Consider the following 24477-nt stretch of genomic DNA (forward strand, 5'->3'; position numbering starts at 1 on the left):
AAAACTTTTCGAAAAGAAGAAGGGTCAAATAAATGATGATGTCAGCCAGGCCGAAAGGCAAAATAGTGGCCCAGTCATGAAGTGGGGAGGGTGGGAACAGCATGAGAAGTCCACAGAGTGGCCCTATGACATAGTGGTGAGGAGGAAGCAGCATTAGGAGACCACAGAGTGGCATAATGACAGTGTGGAGGTGGCAGCAGCAGCATCAGGAGACCACAGAGTGGCACAATGACAGAGTGTGGAGGTGACAGCAGCAGCATCAGGAGGAGGCCACAGAGTGGCACAATGACAGTGTGGAGATGGCAGTAGCAGCATCAGTTGGCCACAGAGTGGCACAATGACAGAATGTGGAGGTGGCAACAGCAGCATCAGGAGGGGGACACGGGGTGGCACAATGACAGTGTGTAGGTGGCAGTAGCATCAGGAGGCCACAGAGTGGCAAAATTAGTGTTGAGGTGGCGGCAGAAGCAGCATCAGGAGGAGGACACAGGGTGGCACAATGACAGTGTAAAGGTGGCAGCAGCATTGGGAGGAGGCCACAGGGTGGCATAATGACAGTGTGTAGGTGAGTGGCAGCAGTAGCATCAGGGGGAGGCCACAGGGTGGCACAATGACAGTGTGGAGGTGGCAGCAGCATCAGGAGGAGGCCACAGGGTGGCACAATGACAGAGTGTGGAGGTAGCGGCAGCAGCAGCATCAGGAGGAGGCCACCGGGTGGCACAATGACAGTGTGGAGCTGGCAGCAGCATCAGCAGGCCATAGAGTGGCACAATGACAGCGTGGAGCTGGCAGCAGCATCAGCAGGCCACAGAGTGGCACAATGACAGAGTGTGGAGGTGGTGGCAGCAGCAGCATGAGGAGGAGGACTCAGGGTTGCACAATGACGGTGTGTAGGTGGCATCAGCATCAGGAGACCACAGAGTGGCAAGGTGACATAGTGTGGAGGTGGCAGCAGCATCAGGAGACCACAGAGGGACACAGTGATGGAGTGGGGAGGTGGGTGGCAATACCAGTACCAGCTGAAGATGGTGGGTGAAAGAAGGAGCACTTGGCATCAGATGTGTGGCATCAGGTGGGTGGCAGCATCAGAATAGCAGCTGAGACAGGTAGTCAGAAGAAACCTGTCTCTTTTTTCAAAATGTTGGAGTGGCACCATGGATGATCTAGTCTGATGCCTCAGGCATTTGTGGGTAGAATTCCTGGCTGATCCACACCTGATTCATCTTGACAAAGGTCAGTCTCTCCGCATGGACAGGCGAGTTATTCTTTGGTTAACTATGGCCCTTGCCGCACTAAACACCCACTCTACTGGCCGGGCAAGACAGCTTTTCCAGGGCAAACTCTGCCAGTTGCGGCCACAAATCCAGTTTGGCTACCCAGTAGTCCAGTGGATCTTCAATGTGGGGTGGCAGGGAGCTGTGCAAGTATGCCACCACCTGCTGGTTCAGGTTCTGCTCCAGGTCTAGCTGCTGCTGCTGGTGAGTAGTTTCTTTACTAGGCGGGTGAAGACAGCTGCTCATCTGCAACTCTAGACTCAAGTTGCTGCTGATAGAGCTGGTACTGCTCCTAGCCCCCCACCCTGTCACAGCAGCCATGGCAGTGGAACGTGAGCGCAGAGGGCCCCCCGGTCAGACCTGCGAGTGGATGGGCAATGGGGCACATAGGCAGCGGCCAACTGACTACATAGTAGTAGAGTTTGTCCTCCCTCTCAGCTGGTGTAAAAAAGGCCCCCATTTTATACCGGTAGTGAGGGTCCAACAAGGTGGAGAGCCAGAAGTCATCCCTCTGCTGAATGGTGACAATTCGGCTGTCACTACCCAAGCAAGTGAGCATGCAGCGGCCATTTGTGCAAGTGACTCGGAGGGACTCCCTGCCTCCATCTGCACTGCATACTACCATGGTTTGCCTGGGTCATCTGCCTCGTCTTCCGCATCTCCCTCATGCTCCTTAGGCTGCTGCTCCTCTCCTTACACCTGTGTAGAAAAACCACCTATTTCGCTACACATTGCTTGTGCTCCAATGTCCTCCTCCTCCAGTTCAGCCCCCACAGGGCTCATGTGACCATGATATGTAATCGCCACATCTCCAGTCCCCTGACCAGCCAGATTTACCAGCATCTGTTCCAGGATATAAAGCAGTGGAATGACGACATTCATCCCTAGTCCTGGCGAATGACAAATAATGTGGCAATAAGGGCCTGAGCAAACGGCAGGTGTCACGCATGAGCCGCCACTAGCTAACATCGAAGTTACACAGAGGAGTACCTCTGTTCGTCTGTATTATCAAGAAATCGTTTATGGCCTTTCTCTGTTCGTATAGTTGGTCCAACATATGGAGGGTGGAAACGTTGCATATCAGCCTATGTTGGGGGATGCCGTTCTGCTGCTGCAGCTCAAGGAGGGTTGGTGGTGTACGAGTGGCTGGAGTGCATGCAAAGTTTTCTGGCCATTTTTAGAATGTCTTGCAGATGGATGGAAGACTTCAGGAACCGCTTGACAACCAGATTGAACACGTCCGCCATGCAGAGCGCATGTCTCAGCCTTCTTTGACGCAGTGCTGACACCATGTTCTTCCCTTTGTCGGTCACCATGGTTCCGATTTTGAGTTGTTGCGGAGAAAGCCAGCATTCGATTTCTTAAGGACGCGGAGAAGTTCCTCCCCTGTGTGACTCAGTTCGCCCAGGCAAATGAGGTGTAGAACAACGTGACACCGCTGTGCCCTGCACATGTGGTATGCTGGAGGGGCACTACTGTGAATTGTCCCTGCAGTGGAGGCTGAGGACACGATGGAGGATGAGGACGCTGACATTGTCACATGACCAACGGCTTGAGAACGTGGAGGCGGAAGCGGCGTCACCTGGCCAAGTAGCTGGTGTGGCTGGGCAGGAACCACATTTACCCAGTGGGCCGTAAAGTACATATATTGTCCTTGCCCGTACTTACAGCTCCACACGTCGGCGCTGCCGTGCACTTTGGCAGACACCGGCAGGCTTAAGGACTGGCCCACCTTCTTTTCTACATATGTGTGCTGAGCTGGTACTGCCTTTTTGGCAAAGAAATGACGGATTGGGTCTCTCCACCTCGGTTCGGCACAAGCCATTAGTTCTCTGAAAGGTGCAGAGTCCACCACTTGGAAAGGGAGGGACTGCAGCACCAGAAACTTGGCCAGGAGCACATTCAGATTTTGCGCCATTGGATGAGTGCACGCGTATTGCTGTCTCTTGCAAATCGCTTCGGTGATCAACTACTGACTAAATGCGTGATGAGGACAAGGAGCAGGAGCATCAGGACCGGTAGATGATGGGAAGGACAGACAGCTCTCTTCGGCTGAGATGGTGGAGCCTTGACTGGCTGAAATCAGGTGCATGCCACTGGGTGATGCAGTGGTTGCTGCGGCAGGCTGGACCACCACATCGGAGACATTGTTCCCAGGCCATTTTATGGTGAAGCTGCAAATGTTGACGCATGGCCATGGTGCCAACATTGGCACCCTGGCCACGCTTCACCTTCTGCCCACGGATTCGGCAAATGGCCATGTTCACCTCCTCCGAGTAGGTGATTTTACCCCTAACACTCCACACTGACTGACTGCTATGGCCGCTGCCTCCGTGCCCTGCAACACTACTTTCCGGGCCGGTAGGCTCCTATGAAGTGGGTGGTCTACCCTGGGCATGTTTGGCTCTCAACTCCCTGCTGACTCCCGGCCACGCTACCAACTTTTTGGTTCCGCTGCTGCCTCACGTGCAAGCTGCCACCCTCTTCTCCCGATGATAATGAAGCCCCTTTGTCACCCGGCTACCAATTGCGATCGGCTACATCATCATCGAGTACTGTCTGCATGTCACTGATGTCCTCCTCAACGGTCTCTGAGTCAGGAGCCTGACCGCTCGTAACACCAGCTCCCACGCCACTCTCCTCATTACTACTTGCCCGCCTACCGGAGGAAGCAGCGTATGTCTCCTCCACATCTTGGCTGGCCAGTAGCTGCTGACTGTCCTCTAGTAGCTTGTCCTTGCTGTATAGTGGAGCTGAGCCCACAGCATTTAATACTTGGCTGAGGGAACAGAAAAGGATAGAGGCAGATTGATGATAGGTGAGGGGACAGGGCCTGCTCCCAGGCCATGCCAACTAAGGGTTGTGTCTGACGAACCCACCAACTCTTGGCTGGGGGTGTTTGATGTCACTTGGAACAAAGTGGATGACAGAGTCAACCACTCAAGAACCGCTGGTTTGCTAGTCAAGACACGACTGCTAGATGACACCGGGAGCTCAGGCCCCTCGAAGTGACCCCTTCTGCCAGGCCCCTTACTCTGCTGCGACCTGTGCCTGCGCCAGAAACATTTAAGCCTTTATCTGTCCCCTGTGCAGTGCCTGGCACTTCTCTGTCTGACATACTGTTAGATCAAATAAATAAATAAAAAGGAAATTTATACTCCCCACAAAAGGCTTTAAAACATATAACTGCACTGATGAACGGCAAATAATACTTTTTTTTCGACTAATACACCCCCAAAAAAGGCTGTAATTTTGTAACTTCACCGAATAAAGGCTACAAAGCCCTTTTTTCCCACTAATACACCCCAAAAAAGGCTTTAGAACATACAACTGCACTGCTGAACGCCAAATAAGCCCTTTTTTCCACTAATACACCCCCAAAAAAGGCTGTAATTTTGTAACTTCACCGAATAAAGGCTAAAAAGCCCTTTTTTTCCCACTAATACACCCCAAAAAAGGCTGTAATTTTGTCACTTCACAGTACAACGGCTAACAAGCCTTTTTTTCCACTAATACACCCCAAAAAAGGCTTTAGAACATATAACTGCACCGCTGGACGGCAAATAATACTTTTTTTTTTTCACTTGTACACCCCAAAAAAATGTTATTTTGCCACTTCACGGCACAACGACTTAGAAGCATTTTTATTTTTCCACTAATACACCCCAAAAAAGGCTTTAGAACATATAACTGTACCGCACAAGGGCTAATAAGACGTTCAAATATTTCCTAGTAATGCACCCTGTTAATGGCACCCCAATAATAAGCAAGGTTTGCTGGAATTATTGCAAACCTAAAAGCAGCAGAATAATTCCTCCACATCCCTTCCCTACACCTAGACTAATCTTTCCCTGAACTTGTAAATCGTTTTTTCAGCAAAATGAAGTCTTTCCTAGCACTGTCCCTAGCGCCTGATGACGTCTCTCCCTGCACTAAGCACACTGGAAAATGTCAGAATCCCAAATAGCTGAGGCTATTTATAGGGCTTTGACATCACACGGCTGGCTGGCTGCTGATTGGCTGCATGCATGGCATTGTGGGTGATCCCTCGTTCCCAGAGTTCTTTGCTCCATGTCCTAAAATGTGCAGCAGCCATTTAAGTAAAAAATGCGATTCGTTACCATGAAGCGTGAGGAAATTTAGATTCGAATTCCACTTCGTCAACTTCGTTTCGCTCATCTCTATTTATTATTTAAATATCTGTACATTTTAATTTAATGTAGTACACAAAAAATATAATGGTTTTGTTGCCCTCTAGTGGTTGAAGTTCATGTAGCAAATATTAATCTAACATTGCCAAATCAATACAAGTAGTATTTTTTCTGAAGCATTTTTGGGGTGTCCACACATAAATTTGCATGGATTATTCATTACAGATAGATTGTATAGAATTAGAAACTGATTACATTTAGTCACTTACACAACTAGTGATGATATCTTACATGTTCCCAGTATTGACTTCATGATTAAAACATTTTTAGTGTCTTTATCTGAGATTGTATAAATTATATTCCTTCCAAATTTGTATTATTAGTATAAAGGACTGTTGTGTACAATTAATCCAGAAATTAAGATTTGAAAGCAATGAAATGAGCTTGCAACATAATTATTGTTTTAAATAATTATTATTTAAGAGATGGAAATGTACAAGTATTTTAAAGGCAAGTTAGTAAGATAAAAATCTAGCTATGTCCATTGACAAAAAACTGCAAAACAAATCCCAGTGTGTCCCACGGAAGCCAGACCCACCCCTGAAGAACAAGAAGCAACTAACTATAAATTTCCTTCTTATCTCTGGACTACGCTGTACATTAATACCATTAAAGCTACTTTCACACTAGCATTTTTGCTGGATCCGGCAGGGTTCGGCAAAAACGCTTCCGTTACTGATAATACAACCATCTGCATCCGTTATGAACGGATCCGGTTGTATTATCTTTAACATTGCCAAGACGGATCAGTTTTCCGTCCCCATTGACTTGCATTGGGGGTCATGCCGGATCCATCTTGCTCCACATCCCAGGATGGAAAGCAAAATACAACATGTAGCGGTTTGCTCTCCGGTATGGAAACGCAACTAAATGGAACGAAATGCATTTTGGAGCATTCTGTTCAGTTCAGTTTTGTCCCCATTGACAGTTTTTTTTGGTATTGAGCCCCTATGACAAAATTCAATACCGGAAAACTTAAACGCTAGTGTGAAAGTACCCTAATATTGTTTGGGCTGGATTCACAACTGCATTCACATATCTGTTTTCTGTTAGGAACATAAAATCTAAAATGATGGCAGCGCCAAATCAGACACATGATTGATCCCACTGACTTTAGTGAGGTCCATCGAAGTTACTGGAAAAAATAGCACTGCACACTATACTATTTTTATGGCAAATTTGACAGAACTTCACCACAGATGTAAACAGGGCCAAATACATTCTGCCACTATAAATTCTTTTAAAAGCATGTTCCATAACTTTATAATTAAGGCCTCCCATTTTGAGGCTGAATCTCTCTTCCTTTAGAATTGAAGTGTCAAAAGAAAGGGGGTCGCTCCCTCTGTCTAGAGAAGAAAAGGTTCAGCCTCCAAAGGCACAAATGCTTCTTTGCTGTAAAAGCTGTGATGCTGTGGTATAGTATATACAGTTGCAAGAAAAAGTATGTGAACCCTTTGGAATGATATGGATTTCTGCACAAATTGGTCATAAAATGTGATCTGATCTTCATCTAAGTCACAATAATAGACAATCACAGTCTGCTTAAACTAATAACACACAAAGAATTAAATGTTACCATGTTTTTATTGAACACATCATGTAAACATTCACAGTGCAGGTGGAAAAAGTATGTGAACCCTTGGATTTAATAACTGGTTGAACCTCCTTTGGCAGCAATAACTTCAACCAAACGTTTCCTGTAGTTGCAGATCAGACATGCACAACGGTCAGGAGTAATTCTTGACTATTCCTCTTTACAGAACTGTTTCAGTTCAGCAATATTCTTGGGATGTCTGGTGTGAATCGCTTTCTTGAGGTCATGCCACAGCATCTCAATCGGGTTGAGGTCAGGACTCTGACTGGGCCACTCCAGAAGGCGTATTTTCTTCTGTTTAAGCCATTCTGTTGTAGATTTACTTCTATGCTTTGGGTCGTTGTCCTGTTGCAACACCTATCTTCTGTTGAGCTTCAGCTGGTGGACAGATGGCAGTTCTCCTGCAAAATGTCTTGATAAACTTGGGAATTCATTTTTCCTTCGATGATAGCAATCCGTCCAGGCCCTGACGTACTGGAATCTACATACTGTACATAGATTAGCCCTACACCTAAGTAATAATACATTTCCTGACTGATTACCACCAACATACAAAGACTAAATAATAGTACCATACAGTAAAATAGCTTGGTATTGTGATTGGATAGCAAACACCATAACATGATCGGATAACACCACCATACTGTGACCGGATAACACCACTGTACTGTGACTGAATAACTGGATATATAAAGAGGCACAGTACATTATATGATTAGGGGTGCAGTACATTATATGACTAGGAGCACAGTATAGAATATAATAAGTGAGGACAATACAGGGTATGATTAGGGTGCACTATATATGGTAGAATTAGAGAGCGCAGTATAGGGTATGATAGGGAGGCACAGAACATGGTTAGATAAGGGGGGCACAGTACAGCATATTACTTGGGCCACAGTATAGGGTATAAAGGGGCACATTAAAGGGCTGTGATGGCTAACTTTCGGCACTCCAGCTGTGGTAAAACTACAACTCCCAAGATGAACACTTGCTTGGCTGTTCTCAGAACTCCATAGAAATGGCACCAGGATTACACTTGTTCATCTCAGACAGGTAGGCAAACGGGTGAGTCACAGAAATGCTCAGCTGCTTCCTCCATGCAATGGCAGGCCGGCATGCTATGTGAATGTATGACTGAGCTGGTTGGTGGAGCTGCAGTTCCCGCTCATTGCTGCTCTAAAAGAGACAGACACCTGTAAGATAAAAAAAAAAAAAAAAAAAACATGGATCGCACATCCACATGCCCTGCATTGATCTATTATTGTCACTCAGCACAATTTATGTAGCTTCTCAACGTAATTAATAGTATACCACGCCCTAATCTACATACTGTATACAAGGCATTAGTATACGTTTTGATCAACCACATCAAAGAGTGGGTACCTACTCTAAATCGGTGCTGCACCACATGGTGACCACTGCCACTGCAACACCACACAGGCAGGAGGCGCGACCCAGCTGTCTAACAGCACCCCTGCTGTCAGACCAGTGTCTGTCTCTTTACTATGGTATCAGCATTCCTCCCATTTGACCCAGGTGTTTTTTTATTAGCAGGAGACTACAGAAGGGTTAATTACCTTCTACTAGGTCTCAGTTTGTAGCCCCTGAGATTAGATGGAAAGGTGAGCTTTTGATATCTGTTCACATGGTGCGGTGCTGAATGGTTGCTGTTGTTGCTGTAATGCTATGCCTGTGGGTCAGTGCTGCTCAGTGCCAAGGGGGCTTTAGTTTGACAGTAGTGGTGCTGTTGGACAGCTGGGTCATACTGCCTGCTAGCAAGGTGTTGTGGAAGCGGTGGTAACCATGTGGTGCTGTACCAATGTAGGTACCCGCTCATAGAGGCAACCTTGATGTGCTGAATAGGCCTATGCATTTTGATCAAAACGTATACTAATGCCTTGTGTACAGTATGTAAATTAGGGCATGGTATACTATTAATTACGCTGAGCATGCATGGCATGTGAATGTGTGATCCATGCTCTCTTTTTTTTTAGGGATGAGCGAATAGACTCCGGATGAAACATCAGAAGTTGATTCGCATTAAACTTTGTTTGAATACTTTACGGAGCAAGCGCTCCGTACAGTATTAGAATGTATTGGCTCCAATGAGCCAAAGTTATTACTTCGTGAAATCTCGCGAGACTTCGCGTAATAACTTCATAAATTGATTTATACTGTAAAAAAAACATTTCCCGAACTCTGTTTCATCCGAAGTCGATTCGCTCATCCCTATTTTTTTTTTTTTTTTAATACGCCCTCTAGTGGTGGCTGCTGGTAGCCAGCATGTTATTATTTAAAGAATGTCTATTTACGGTATATGGAGGTCTGAGAGCTATAAGGAAACATTGAGAAATTAGCACATTTTGGACATAAAACCAAAAAAAGTCAGATTCACTTTAAGCTTTTAGGACCATTTCCTTGGGGATGTTCATCTTTTTCTGGTTACTGTGAAGCCAGTTTATAGATAACTCCTACCAATGTATTTAACCTTTTTATTTGCTTTGGTAAAATCTATAACATATTAATCAGTGTTAAGTTCTATTCTTTATGGCGCAGCTTGTTGTAAGTGATATCTGAATGTCTCAGTATCAAAATAGTGCTTTTTCTTTAGATACATGTGCTGTTTTTACACATACATTTGTGTGCTAAATTGCTTTATTTTTTCTTTGAAGGCATAGCTCAGAAATGCACAGCCATCAAGTATCACTTCTCTCAGCCAATTCGCCTGAGGAATATTCCATTCAATCTGACCAGGACTATTCAGCAAGATGAGTGGCACCTTCTCCGTAAGTATAATGCATCAAATGACACCAAGCTGCAATTGTAAAGGAGAAGAGAAAAACATGTCACTTCAGCAAATGACATTTATTATGTAGAGAAAGTTATTACAAGGCACTTTCTAATGTATTATGATGGCCCATGTTGCTTCCTTTGATGGCTATTAGTGTCGATCGAGCACCAAAGTGCTCGGGTGCTCGAGTAGAACACTTTGGGTTGCTCGGGTGCTCTACAGAGCACCCAAGCACAATAGAAGTCAATGGGAGAACCCAAGCATTAAACCAGGCACCCCCTGCTCTGAAGAGGGGAGGGTGTCTGGTTCACAGGAAAAGGTCAGAAATTGATGGAAACACCACTGAAATGTTTCGAGAACAGCATGGGGAGGATGTCTGGAGGCATCTTGGACTCCCAGGTCGCTAATGGGAACGATATTGTCCGAGTAGTACGCCACTTTTACAGACTGACAATAATACGCACCAAACCGAGGGGCTAGAGCCTGCTGCTGAACTGACCATATAAAACATTAGGGGCGAGGGCCTGCTGCTGAGCTGACCATCTAAAACATTAGGGGCGAGGGCCTGCTGCTGATCTGACCATGTAAAAGATTATGGGCGAGAGCCTGCTGCTGAGCTGACCATCTAAAGCATTATGGGTGAAGGCCTGCTGCTGAGCTGACCATCTAATACATTATGGTCGTAGGCCTGCTGCCGAGCTGACCATCTAAAACATCATGGGCGAAGGCCTGCTGCTGAGCTGACCATCTAAAACATTATGGGCGAGGGCCTGCTGCCGAGCTGACCATCTAAAATATTATAGGCGAGGGTCTGTTGCCAAGCTGACCATCTAAAACATTATGGGTGAGGGGCTGCTGCTGAGCCGACATCTAAAACATTAGGGGTGAGGGTCTGCTGCTGAGCTGACCATCTAAAACATTAGGGGTGAAGGTCTGCTGCTGAGCTGACCATCTAAAACATTAGGGGTGAGGGTCTGCTGCTGAGCTGACTCTCTAAAACAGCGAGGGCAGCCTAATAAGCATGTTGATATGATGGAGGAGGAGGACGAGAAAAGGAAGATTGAACCATATACATGGCCAACATGTGGAACGTGAAGTTCCAGCGCGTGCTCACGTCGCACAACAGTCGGAGAGCTGGCAATTGCAAGCGATGCTGAAGCGCTGCCAGACCGGTGGCAGCTGTAGATGACTTTTGGAAATGGGCATACACGCAGCGCACCTTCACCAGTAGCTCAGGAAAATTGGGGTAGGTTTTGAGAAACCGCTGAACCACTAAGTTTAACACATGGGCTAGGCATGGTATGTGTGTGAGCTTGCCGAGCTCCAAAGCCGCCATCAAGTTACGGCCGTTATCAGACACAACCATGCCTGGTTCTAGGTTGAGTGGCTAGAGCCACAGCTCAGTCTTGTCCCTTATACCCTGCCACAGCTCTGCGGCGGTGTGCTGTTTGTCACCAAAGCAGATCAGCTTAAGCACAGCCTGTTGCCGCTTCCCCACTGCAGTGCTACACTGATTCCAGCTACTGACTGATGGCTGACTGGTGCTGCAAGATGACAATTCAGAGGTGGAAGTGGAGGAGGAGGTGGGAGGAGGAGAAGGGAAGGTTGCAGCCACTAATGTAGGTGGTGGCGGAAATCCTGATGGAAGTAGGGCACGCAATCCTTGGCGTCGGTAGCACCTGTGCCATCCCAGGGTATGACTCGCTCCCATCCTCCACAACGATCACCCAGTGTGCCATCAAGGAAATGTAGCGTCCTGGCCACAAGCACTTGTCCATGTGTCAGTCGTTAAGTGGACCTCCCCGTAAATGCGTTGTTCAGGACACGGGTGAAGTTACGGCACACATGCTGGTGTAAGGCGGGGATGGCACACCGGGCAAAATAGTGGTGACTAGGGACTGAATAACGAGGGACAGCCGCCGCCATCAGGCTGCAGAAAGCCTCAATGTCCACAAGCCTAAATGGCAACATTTCCAGGGCCAGCAATTTGGAAAAGTGCGCATTTAGTGCTATGGCCTGTGGGTGGGTGGCTGGATATTTGCGCTTTAATTCAAAGGCCTGGGGTATGGACATCTGTACGCTGTGCTGGGACACAGAAGTGGATGTGTTAGCTGATGGTGCTTGTGAAAGTCCAGGTGCAGGGCGGGAGACATCCAGGCCTGTGTCTTGGACAGGGTATTGGCCAGCATGTAACACAGGGGAAAAGGAGAGAGTGGTGTAACCCGCAGACACTGATTGTGGATCCAGGCATTCGGCCCACCTATTAGGGTGCTTTGATGCCATGTGGCGGACCATGCTGGTGGTGGTGAGGTTGCTAGTGTTCACACCCCTGCTCATTTTGGTATGGCACAGGTTGCAAATGACAATTCTTTTATCGTCCGCACTTTCCTCAAAAAAGCGCCAGACTGCAGAACACCTACCCCTTGGCAAGGTAGATTGCCGCAAGGGGGTGCTTCTGGGAACAGTTGCGGGCCTGTTTGGTGTGGCCTGCCTTCTCTCTTATGCCACCCCACTTCCTCTTTGAGCCTGTTGCGGTGCTGGAGATCCCTCCCCCTCTATACTGCTGTCCTCGCTCAGCTTGCCACCTTCCCAGGTTGGGTCAGTGACTTCATCGTCCATCATCTCCTCTTCCTCACTCTAGTCATCCTCCTGACTTGTTGACCTAACAACAACCTCACTTATTGACAACTGTGTGTCATCCTCAACCTCTTGAGACACTAATTGCTGTTAACTTATTGGCAACTGTGTCTCATCATCATCATCCACCTTGTGAAACACTAATTGCCGTTCCCCACCGCAATCTTCTTCTGACTGTGGATGCTCAAGAGTTTGGGAATCAGGGCACAAGATCTCCTCATGTCCCTCTTTAAGCGTGCTTGGCGAGAGGCCCAAATTAAAGAATGGCGATTAAAAGAGCTCCTTGGAATATCCGAGTGTGGGATCACTTGTTTGCAAAGACCTCCATGGTGGGAGGAAGGAGGATCAGGGTGAGGATTCTGTTGACCAGACTCTTGGCTACAGAGACTGGACTTTGTGGAAGACAGGGTGGTGCTTAACCCCTTAAAAGGACACAGCCTTTTTACACCTTAGGACCAGGCCATTTTTTGCAAATCTGACCAGAGTCCCTTTAAGTGCTGATAACTTTAAAACGCTTTGACTTATCCAGGCCGTTCTGAGATTGTTTTTTTGTCACATATTGTACTTCATGACACTGGTAAAATGAAGTCAAAAAATTATTTTTTTTTGCACCAAAAAATACCAAATTTAACAAAAATTTGGAAAAATTTGAAAATTTCAAAGTTTCAGTTTCTCTACTTCTGTAATACATAGTAATACCCCCAAAAATTGTGATGACTTTGCATTCCCCATATGTCTACTTCATGTTTGAATTGTTTTGGGAATGATATTTTATTTTTTGGGGATGTTATAAGGCTTAGAAGTTTAGAAGCAAATCTTGAACTTTTTCAGAAATTTACAAAAACTCCATTTTTAGGGACCAGTTCAGGTCTCAAGTCACTTTGCGAGGCTTACATAATAGAAACCACCCAAAAATGACCCCATCTAAGAAACTACACCCCTCAAGGTATTCAAAACTGATTTTGCATACGTTGTTAACCCTTTAGGTGTTGCACAAGAGTTATTGGCAAATGGGGAGGAAATTTGAGAATTTCATTTTTTTGTCTAATTTTTCATTTTAACCCATTTTTTCCACCAACAAAGCAAGGGTTAACAGCCAAACAAGACTGTATCTTTATTGCCCTGACTCTGCCGTTTACAGAAACACCCAATATGTGGCCATAAACTACTGTACGGCCACACAGCGGGGCGTAGAGTGAAAGGTGCGCCGTATGGTTTTTGGAAGGCTGATTTTTATGGACTGGTTTATTTACACCATGTCCCATTTGAAGCCCCCTGATGCACCCCTAGAGGAGAAACTCCCTAAAAGTGACCCCATCTAAGAAACTACACCCCTCAAGGTATTCAAAACTGATTTTACATACGTCGTTAACCCTTTAGGTGTTGCACAAGAGTTATTGGCAAATGGCGATGAAATTTGAGAATTTCCTTTTTTTGTCTAATTTTCCATTTTAACCCATTTTTTCCACTAACAAAGCAAGGGTTAACAGCCAAACAAGACTGTATCTTTATTGCCCTGACTCTGCCGTTTACAGAAACACCCAATATGTGGCCGTAAACTACTGTACGGCCACACAGCGGGGCGTAGAGTGAAAGGTGCGCCGTATGGTTTTTGGTAGGCTGATTTTTATGGACTGGTTTATTTACACCATGTCCCATTTGAAGCCCCCTGATGCACCCCTAGAGGAGAAACTCCCTAAAAGTGACCCCATCTAAGAAACTACACCCCTCAAGGTATTCAAAACTGATTTTACATACGTCGTTAACCCTTTAGGTGTTGCACAAGAGTTATTGGCAAATGGCGATGAAATTTGAGAATTTCCTTTTTTTGTCTAATTTTCCATTTTAACCCATTTTTTCCACTAACAAAGCAAGGGTTAACAGCCAAACAAGACTGTATCTTTATTGCCCTGACTCTGCCGTTTACAGAAACACCCAATATGTGCCCGGAAACTACTGTACGGCCACACAGCGGGGCGTAGAGTGAAAGGTGCGCCGTATGGTTTTTGGAAGGCTGATTTTTATGGACTGGTTTATTTACACCATGTCCCATTTGAAGTCCCCTGATGCACCCCTAGAGGAGAAACTCCCTAAAAGTGACCCCATCTAAGAAACTACACCCCTCAAGGTATTCAAAACTGATTTTACATACGTCGTTAACCCTTTAGGTGTTGCACAAGAGTTATTGGCAAATGGCGATGAAATTTGAGAATTTCATTTTTTTGTCTAATTTTCCATTTTAACCCATTTTTTCCACTAACAAAGCAAGGGTTAACAGCCAAACAAGAATGTATCTTTATTGCCCTGACTCTGCCGTTTACAGAAACACCCAATATGTGGCCATAAACTACTGTACGGCCACACAGCGGGGCGTAGAGTGAAAGGTGCGCCATTTGGTTTTTGGAGGGCTGATTTTTATGGACCGGTTTATTTACACCGTGTCCTGTTTCAACCCCTCTGATGCACCCCTGGAGTAGAAACTCCCTAAAAGTAACCCCATTTTGGAAACTACGGGATAAGGTGGCATTTTTTTGGGGACTATTTTTAGGGCAAATATGATTTTTGGTTGCTCTATATTACATTTTTGTGAGGCAAGGTTACCAAAAATTGAAATTCTGAAATTTCATCTCCATTTGCCATTAACTGTTGAGGAACACCTAAAGGGTTAATAAAGTTTGTATAATCAGTTTTGAATACCTTGAGCGGTGTAGTTTCTTAGATGGGGTCAGTTTTGGGGAGTTTTTACTCTAGAGTGCATCAGGGGGGCTTCAAAAGGGACATGGTGTCAATAAAAAAGGCCATCAAAATCGGCCTTCCAGAAACCATGTCGGTCCTTTCCTTTTGCGGCCTCCCTTTTACTGATACAGCAGTTTACGACCACAAATGTGGTGTTTCTGTAAACTGCAGTATTAGGGTAATAAATATTAAGTTTTGTTTGGTTGTTAACCCTTGTTTTGTTACCGTAAAAAACGGATTGAAATGGAAAAGTGCCAAAAATAGCGGTTTTGGCACCGTTTTTTTTTTTTTTTTTAACCGTGTTAATCTGGGGGGTTAGGTAATGGGATATTTTTATAGAGGAGATTCTTACGGACGCGGCAATACCTAATAAGTCTACTTTTTTTTTTACAATTATTTAGGTTTTAGACTATATTATCTTTTTTGATACAAATAATTTTTTGGGTATCTCTAAAGTCTAAGGGTCATTTTTAAAAAATTTTTTTTATCCAATTATCTCATGTGGGGGCTCATTTTTTGCGGGATGAGCGGACGGTTTTATTGGCAGTATTTTGGGGGCTATATGACATTTTGATCGCTGGCTATTAAACTTTTTATTATGTAAGGTGACAAAAAAAAACCTTTTTTTGCACCTTTTTTTTTTTTTTCCTTGACCGTGTTAATCTGGGGGGTTAGGTCATGGGGTAGTTTTATAGAGGAGATTATTACCGACGCGGCGATACCTAATATGTCTACTTTTAATAAAAAAATATATATTTTTTTTTTTGGGTGTCTCAAGTCTGAGAACCATTTTTTTTTATCCGATGTCAGTGCTAAATTGGGATATAAATTTAGTACTCCATGGAAGTGTGATACTCCCTGAAGCAACCGTCAATGCAGAGGCCCGGATGATCGGGGCACGTGTCGCACTGAGTAGTCGTGTCCTTCCGTATCCCCCTCCTGCGACACACTCTGCACTTTTTTTGGGTTCGTCCCTTCTTTCCAGTATGGGGGACCACACCTGGAAAGTGTTGTCCAGGGACGATCCGGGCACCTACAGTTCCCGAGGTACTCCGGCCTGCTCTTTCCCGGTCCGAAAAGATCAGGGCCTTGAGGACTGCCTCATAGAACTGGAGGAATGTCCCTGTGCTGCCAGCGCTTCGGGATAGTACAAAAGAGTTGTACATGGCAACCTGTACCAAGTAGACCGCAACTTTTTTGTACCATGCCCGGGTTTTCCGCTTGGCATTATATGGCTTGAGGACTTGATCCGAGAGATCAACTCCTCCCATATACCGATTGTAGGCGACGATACAATCGGGCTTGAGGACCGTTGCCGCGGTACCTCGCACAGGGACAGGGGTGATGCCGTTACCATGAATAGTGGACAGCATAAGGACATCCCTCTTGTCCTTATACCTGACCAGCAACAGGTTTCCAGTGGTAAGGGCACGGGTCTCACCCCTGGGGATAGGTACCTGGAGGGGGTGGGCAGGGAGGCCGCGTTGATTTTTCCGCACGGTCCCACAAGCGGACGTGGATCTGGCAGCAAGGGACTGGAACAAGGGGATACTGGCATAAAAGTTATCCACGTAAAGGTGGTAACCCTTATCCAGCAGTGGGTACATAAGGTCCCACACAAGTTTCCCGGTAACACCCAGAGTGGGGGGACATTCTGGGGGTTGAATCCGGGAATCTCGCCCCTCGTACACACGAAATTTGTAAGTGTACCCTGAGGTACTCTCACAAATTTTGTATAGCTTCACGCCATACCTCGCCCGCTTGGAGGGCACATACTGGCGGAAAATGAGTCTCCCCTTGAACGCAATGAGAGACTCATCAACCGCGACCTCCCTTCCAGGTACATAGGCCTCCATGAATTTGGCCCCAAAGTGATCGTTGACCGGCCGTATCTTATACAGACGGTCATGGGCAGGATCACCTCGGGGGGGACATGCTGCATTATCGGAATAATGCAGACATTTCCGGATGGCCTCAAACCGGGAGCGTGTCATGGCTGTACTGTAAAGTGGGGCCTGGTATAGGACGTCCCCACTCCAGTACAGCCTGACACTGGGTTTTTTGACCAGGCCCATATGCAGCACGAGGCCCCAAAATATCCTCATTTCGGCTGCACTGACCGGCGTCCAGCCACCGGGCCTGGCCAAAAAGGAGCCCGGGTGTTGAGCGACGAACTGTTGGGTGTACAGATTCGTCTGCTCCACCATCAGATTTACCAGTGGGTCACTGAAAAAATGACAAAAAAAGTCATATTCAGTGTAGCCCACTGTGGAAATCTGGATTCCTGATTGGCCTACAAAATCAGGAATCACGGGCTCGTATCGCTCTGGGCTACACCAGACAAGTTCACCGGCAGGGGGCTCCGGTGGATTTAACTGGTGGGCCGGGAAACCAGTACGAGCCCCAGAGCTGCTCGTACTAGTGTGGGCCACAGGGTCCCTAACATGGCGGTCCCCTTGCTCCGCCTGGCGGCGTCTCCGCAGCCTTGGGGGCTCATCATCATCGCTAGATGATGAGGAGGATGCGGATGACAACAGGAATGTGGGGTCATCCTCATCCTCACTGGGACTCTCGGAGTCGGAGGCAAGCTGGGCGTATGCCTCCTCGGCCGAGAACGTCTGGCGGGCCATAGGGGAGTGTGTGTCTGCGTGTATATGTGCATGTGTGTAACTCTTTATTTTGTGTGCGTGTGTGTGGGGGCACGGGTGTTCGCGGACTTAACCCTAAAACTAACAGAAAAAAAAAAAATAAACTAACTAAAAAAAGGGCAAAAAAAGTGGGAAAAAAAATTCAAAACCGCTGATCAACCGTCCGAAGTTGATCAGCGGTGGGGTGTGCGATGCGCTAACAGTGGCCGGACACTAAGTGCCAGCCACAGTCAGCGTACACAAAAAAATAAAATAAAAATGCACCCCAAAAAAGGTGGGGGGGGGGGGCAGGCAAGTGGCAGCACCCCTGGGGGGTCTAGGGTCACACAGCTGTGCTGTGGACCCCAGACACCCTAACTTAGGGTGATGCAATCAAAGTTTAGAAAAGTTCAGAAACTAACTTTCCCTTTTTTTTCCCTGCCTAAACCAAACTTTCCCTGTGCTGTCCCTATGTACCTGATGGGGGGTCCTGGGGGCAAAGATCGGGTCCTGGGGGCACAGATCGGGTCCTGGGGGTGCTGGCAGCGATTTCAGACACACGTGCAGGCAGCTCCTCTCTCCTCCGGCTCCGGAACACAAAAGGAGGAGGAGAGGAGCGCCTGCCTCTTTTGAATCTGCCGCCGGACCGCCTACAGACCAATCAGAAAGCGATCCTGAGTGGTGATGTCACCATCACCACTCAGGATCGCTGGATGGTGATTGGTGGGGTGAAATCACACCACCATCACCATCCTGTTCCGGGTTATCGGGTCTTCAGAGACCCGAACAACCCGGAAACGCAGAAAACCGCAGGTCTGAATTGACCTGCGGTTTTCTGCGATCGCGTACATGGGGGGGTCACCGGACCCCCCGGCGCATTTGCCCCAAGTGCCTGCTCAATGATTTGAGCAGGCACGGGGTTCCGATCACCGCCCGCAGCGCGGCGGTGATCGAAAATACACAGGGCGTACAGGTACGCCCTGTGTCCTTAAGTACCAGGGCACAAGGGCGTACCTGTACGCCCTATGTCCTTAAGAGGTTAACTGACTGGAAGCATTATCTGCTGCAATCCAACCGACCACCTGCTTGCACTGGTCTGACTTCGAGAGGGTTGTCCAGAGCCGCCCTGCAAACTGGGACATGAAGCTAGATATCGTGGATGAATGTGTTTGTTGTGATCTGCCAGCAGGCACAGTTTCACTACATCCAGGGCCAAGGCCTCTGTGTGCTCCATCAGCAGCACGGCCACTTTCCCGTCCCTTACTGCTCACCTTCATCCTATTAAGTGGTATATATGCATGAAAGTATGTCACACGTACAGTAGCGCTGATTTTTTTTAAGTGTATGCGCAAATAAATTACAGTCAATATCACTGATATTTAGGATGCGGAAACGTTATACAGGAGAGGTACCACAGGTAATGGCGCTGCTGTCAACAGCGGCTAATAAAAAATTACAGTCAATGTCACAGATATTTGGGATGTGGAAATGTTATACAGGAGAGGTACCATAGGTAATGGCACTGCTGTCATCAGCGGCTAAGAAAAAATGACAGTCAATGTCACAGATATTTGGGATGCGGAAACGTTATACAGGAGATGTAGCGCAGGTAATGTAACTGTCCGCAGGGGACACTGTCTACGAAAAAAGTACACTGAATGTCACAGATATTTTTAGGCTGCGCACACATTACACAGGAGATGTAGCGCATATAATGTCGCTGTCTGCAGCGGCCAAACATTTGCAAGCTATTTAGCGCAGGTTGTGCTAAAAATATATATTGCTGCCAGATACAACAATAGTCCTTAAAAGGACTTTTGGGTCTCTAACAATTGCACGCAAACAAATGCTTAAAGGGGTTTTCCAATCTCAGACAATGGGGGCATATCACTAGGGTATGTCCCCATTGTCTGATGTGCACTGTCAGCCAGCACTTTGCCGGCTTAGTTTTGGGCTCCGTTTACGAGATAGGTGCGGGTCCCAGAGGTGGGACCTGCACCTATCAGACAATAGGGCATATCCTAGAAATATGCCCCCACTGTCTGAGATGGGAATACCCCTTTAAAGAGGACCTGACACCTCTCCTGACATGCTTGTTTTAATAGCTACATGCATTCACCATGTAATAATTCTGGAGCAGCTATTCTTATGGCTTTATGTTGTTCTATTCCTTTATTATTTCTACTAGAAGGTATGAATGAATTGCTAGCAGTCTGCAGTAAGGGTACAGAGGGGTGTTAAACAGTTGAGGGTGTGTACCTGCACAGTCTGACTCTATCAAGTCAGTGCTGCTGTTTCCAGACTGTGCAGGAACACACCCCAGCTGGTTACCACCCCTCTGTACACTTACTGCAGACTGCTATCAATTCATTCATAACTTCTAGTAGGAATAATAAAGGAATGGCAGTGCATAGAGCTGTAAAAATAGATGCTAGGAATCGTTATTACATGTGGAATGCATGTACCTATTAAAACAGGCATGTCAAGAGTGGAGACAGGTCCTCTTTAACTTTCCCGGTGGTGCAGCAGGCATATTAAACACTTAAAGTGTCACTAACTTTTCATAGAGACATATCAAAATTTTTGATCAGTGGGGGTCAGACCCCAACCGATCTCTAGATTGAGGGGAGAGAAAACACCCCTCAAAAGTTCATATTTTGCAAACTACACCCTTCAAGGAATTCATATATTGATGTAGTAAGTATTTTGACCACATAGGTTTCATAAATGTTTTTTAGAAGTGGGGCATAATATCTAATCATATGTAGTTTAGGTCAGATCGTTTCAAGAAAAACCACCCCATGAATTGTTAAATAACTTCTCCTGAGTACAACAGTACCCTATATGCAGCCATAAACAGCTGCATGGAAAAATTGCAGGCCTCAGAATGGAAAGACTGCCATTTGACTGGAGACACTGGTTTTGCTGGAATGAGTTTGTACATTTGCAACTCCCCTGAAGTATCAGTAAAGGGAAAATGTCCAAGTCATGGCCCCATTTTGGAAACTAGACCCCCTAAGGAATTCAGCTAGGGGTGTAGTGATTGTTTTAGCCCTACAAGTGTTTCATGGAATGTATGGGCACTGGACCATCAAAATTTTAAATTTCATTTTTTCCAGTAATAGGCCTAGTTCACACTTCAGTGTTTGGTTAGTGATGTCCATCAGCAGTTGAGAGCCAAAACCAGAAGTGGAGACTACACAGAAAGTAATTGTAATAAAAAAAAATGTGCACCTTTTCTGTGTTTTTGACCCGCATCTGGTTTTGTGTCACAATCACTGAGGGAAATCACTGACCAAATCATTGAAAAGTAGGCCTAATATTAGAAAAAAATGTAATTTTTTATTTTCATCGTCCAATGCTAATAAGTTCCATAAAACACCTGTAGGGCTAAAACCATCACTACAGCCCTAGCTGGGTAAAAGGAGAGAAAACACGTCAGAACGGATGTGCAGTTTCTCCTGATTATGGAAACATTTCTTATGCAGTCAAACAGCTGTTTGGGAAAACAGCAGGGCTCAGAAGGGAAGGCCTTCCACTTGGCTTTTGAAATGTGGATTTTAGTGGAATGTGTTCAGGGTGCCATGTCACATTTGCCACTCCTCTGAGCTACTAGTACAGTGGAAACATCAAACTGACCAAATTTTGAAAACTACACCGCCAAAGAATTCAGCAAGGGGTGAAGTGATAGTTTTGACCCCATAGCTATTTCAAAGAATTTCTTAACACTGGGCCATAAAAATGAAAAACTATTTTTTTTCCAATATTATGTTGCTTTAAAGTACAGATGAACGATTTGGTTCTAACTAGACATGAGCAAATTTATATTGTGGCTGACTCGTTGAATTGAAAAAAAGAAACGATTTGTGCCTGAATCGATTATACCGAAATGAAAACTGCTCCCATTAGCCTGAAAATTGGTATATGACACTTTGTGGTCTTGTCGGACTCATATTTTTTTCTCACTTGACTTTCACTTTCTTTTCCTTTTTTTGAAAAAAACTCATATGCTCTTTCTCTCCCTCACCCTTTTAACTCCTTAAGGACCGGGCTCATTTTCACCTTCAGGATCAGGCCATTTTTTGCAAATATGACCAGTGTCACTTTATGTGGTGATAACTTTAAAACGCTTTGACTTATCCAGGGCATTCTGAGATTCTTTTTTCATCACATATTGTACTTCATGACACAGGTAAAATGGAGTCAAAAAAATTCATTTTTATTTATAAAAAAATACCAAATTTGCCAAAAATTTTGAAACATTTGCAAATTTCCAAGTTTAAATTTCTCTACTTCTATAATACATATTAATACCTACAAAAATAGTTATTACTTTACATTTCCCATATGTCTACTTCATGTTAGGATCATTTTGGGAATGGCATTTTATTTTTGGGTGACGTTACAAGGCTTAGAAGTTTAGAAGTAAATCTTGAAATTTCTCAGAAATTTTCAAAAACCAACATTTAAGGTCCAGTTCAGGTCTGAAGTCACTTTGTGAGGCTTACATAATAGAAACCACCCAAAAATGACCCCATTCTAGAAACTACACCCCTCAAGGTATTCAAAACTGATTTTACAAACGTCGTTAACCCTTTAGGTGTTCCACAAGAATTCATGGAAAATAGAAATACAATTTCAAAATTTCACTTTTTTGGCAGATTTTCCATTTTAATATTTTTTTTCCAGTTACAAAGCAAGGGTTAACAGCCAAACAAAACTCAATATTTATGGCCCTGATTTTGTAGTTTACAGAAACCCCCCAAATGTGGTCGTAAACTGCTGTACGGGCACACGGCAGGGCGCAGAAGGAAAGGAATGCCATACGTTTTTGGAAGGCAGATTTTGCTGGACTGTTTTTTTTGACACCATGTCCCATTTGAAGCCCCCCTGATGCACCCCTAGAGTAGAAACTCCAAAAAAGTGACCCCATTTTAGAAACTACGGAATAGGGTGGAAGTTTTGTTGGTACTAGTGTAGGGTACATATGATTTTTGGTTGCTCTATATTACACTTTTTGTGAGGCAAGGTAACAAGAAATAGCTGTTTTGGCACCGTTTATTTTTTTTATACAACATTCATCATGTGGTATTTTTATAGAGCTGGTTGTCACAGACGCGGCGATACCTAATATGTTAAAAAAAAAATATTTTACACAATGATTTCATTTTTTAAACAAAATCATGTTTTAGTGTCTCCATAGTCTGAGAGCCATAGTTTTTTCAGTTTTTTGGCGATTATCTTAGGGTCTTAATTTTTTGCGGGATGAGATGACGGTTTGATTGTCACTATTTTGGGGTGCATATGACTTTTTGATCGCTTGCTATTACACAGTTTTTGATGCAAGATGACCAAAAATGGCTTTTATTACAACGTTTTTATTTTAATTTTTTTACAGTGTTCATCTGAGGGGTTAGGTGATATGATATTTTTATAGAGCCGGTCGATAGGGACGTGGCGATACCTAATATATATACTTTTTTAAAATTTATTTAAGTTTTACACAATGATTTCATTTTTGAAACAAAAAAATCTGTCACGGATGAAGTTAGCAGATAGCTGGAACATATAAATAAACGAGCGACTGGCTTGATCCCAAACTAAGGAGCTTATAGGTGAGCCCTATAAAACCCTAAGAGCTCTCCCTGACTGCTATGCACAAGCAAGGGTCTGTATGGTAGACGATTGCATGCCCGCGTACCTAATACTGTGTGACACCTGAAAACCCTATAATAGTGAGGGGACACGACCACCGGCTCCCTGCACTTAATACGGACGGAGTCAGGGTCACCTAGAATCAAGCCAGCAAGAAAACACAATAAATTAAAAGACTTAACTGTACAAACAGCAGAAGCAGCCTCCAGCAGTGAACACCTCATCCAGGAAGTAGTATAAACCGCAAAGTGAGGCAGTATGGGAGGGATTATAAAGGAAGACGATTAGTCGAAATAAGTGACACCTGGCAGAAGGAAAGGAGATGAGAAAGTGAAACCAAAACAAAGAACATCATACAAGAGGTAGAGAAGAACGTCTGCCAGATCTTCTCACAGAACTGGCGGTGACAAAATCATGTTTTAGTGTTTCCATAGTCTAAGAGCCATAGTTTTTTCAGTTTTTGGGCGATTATCTTGGGTAGGGTATGATTTTTGCGGGATGAGATAACGGTTTGATTGGCACTATTTTAGGGTGCGTATGATTTTTTGATCACTTGCTATTACACTTTTTGTGATGTAAGGTGACAAAAAATTGCTTTTTATACACCGTTTTTTTTATTTTTTTTACGGTATTCATCTGAGTGGTTAGGTCATGTGATATGTTTATAAAGCCAGTCGATACGGACACGGCGATACCTAATATGTCTACTCCCCCCCCCCTATTTTTTACCAATTTTTTTTTACTTTATTTGGGGAAAATGATGTTTTTGTTTATTTTTACTTGAAACTTTTTATTTTTAGGGGGGGGATTTATTTTTTCTACTTTTCTTTTCACTTTATTTTTTGTCCCACTTTGGGACTTCAGCTTTTGGGGGTTTAATCCTTTACAATGCATTCAAATACTTCTGTATTGGAATGCATTGGCTGTATGAGTAATACTGTGTGTATTA

General features: G+C 45.0%; 1 protein-coding gene across 1 annotated transcript in view; it reads left to right on the plus strand.

The window, feature by feature from the left end:
* Window positions 1-24477, plus strand: part of TMEM178A (transmembrane protein 178A) — a 185581-nt gene that overhangs the window by 142074 nt on the left and 19030 nt on the right. Inside the window, exon 2 of the mRNA XM_040429608.1 lies at window positions 9755-9868. Within this exon, the coding sequence (XP_040285542.1) occupies window positions 9755-9868 (114 nt within the window). The remainder of the gene's footprint in view (window positions 1-9754; window positions 9869-24477) is intronic.

The sequence above is a fragment of the Bufo bufo genome, chromosome 4 (genome assembly GCF_905171765.1).
Source record: "Bufo bufo chromosome 4, aBufBuf1.1, whole genome shotgun sequence".
NCBI lineage: Eukaryota > Metazoa > Chordata > Amphibia > Anura > Bufonidae > Bufo > Bufo bufo.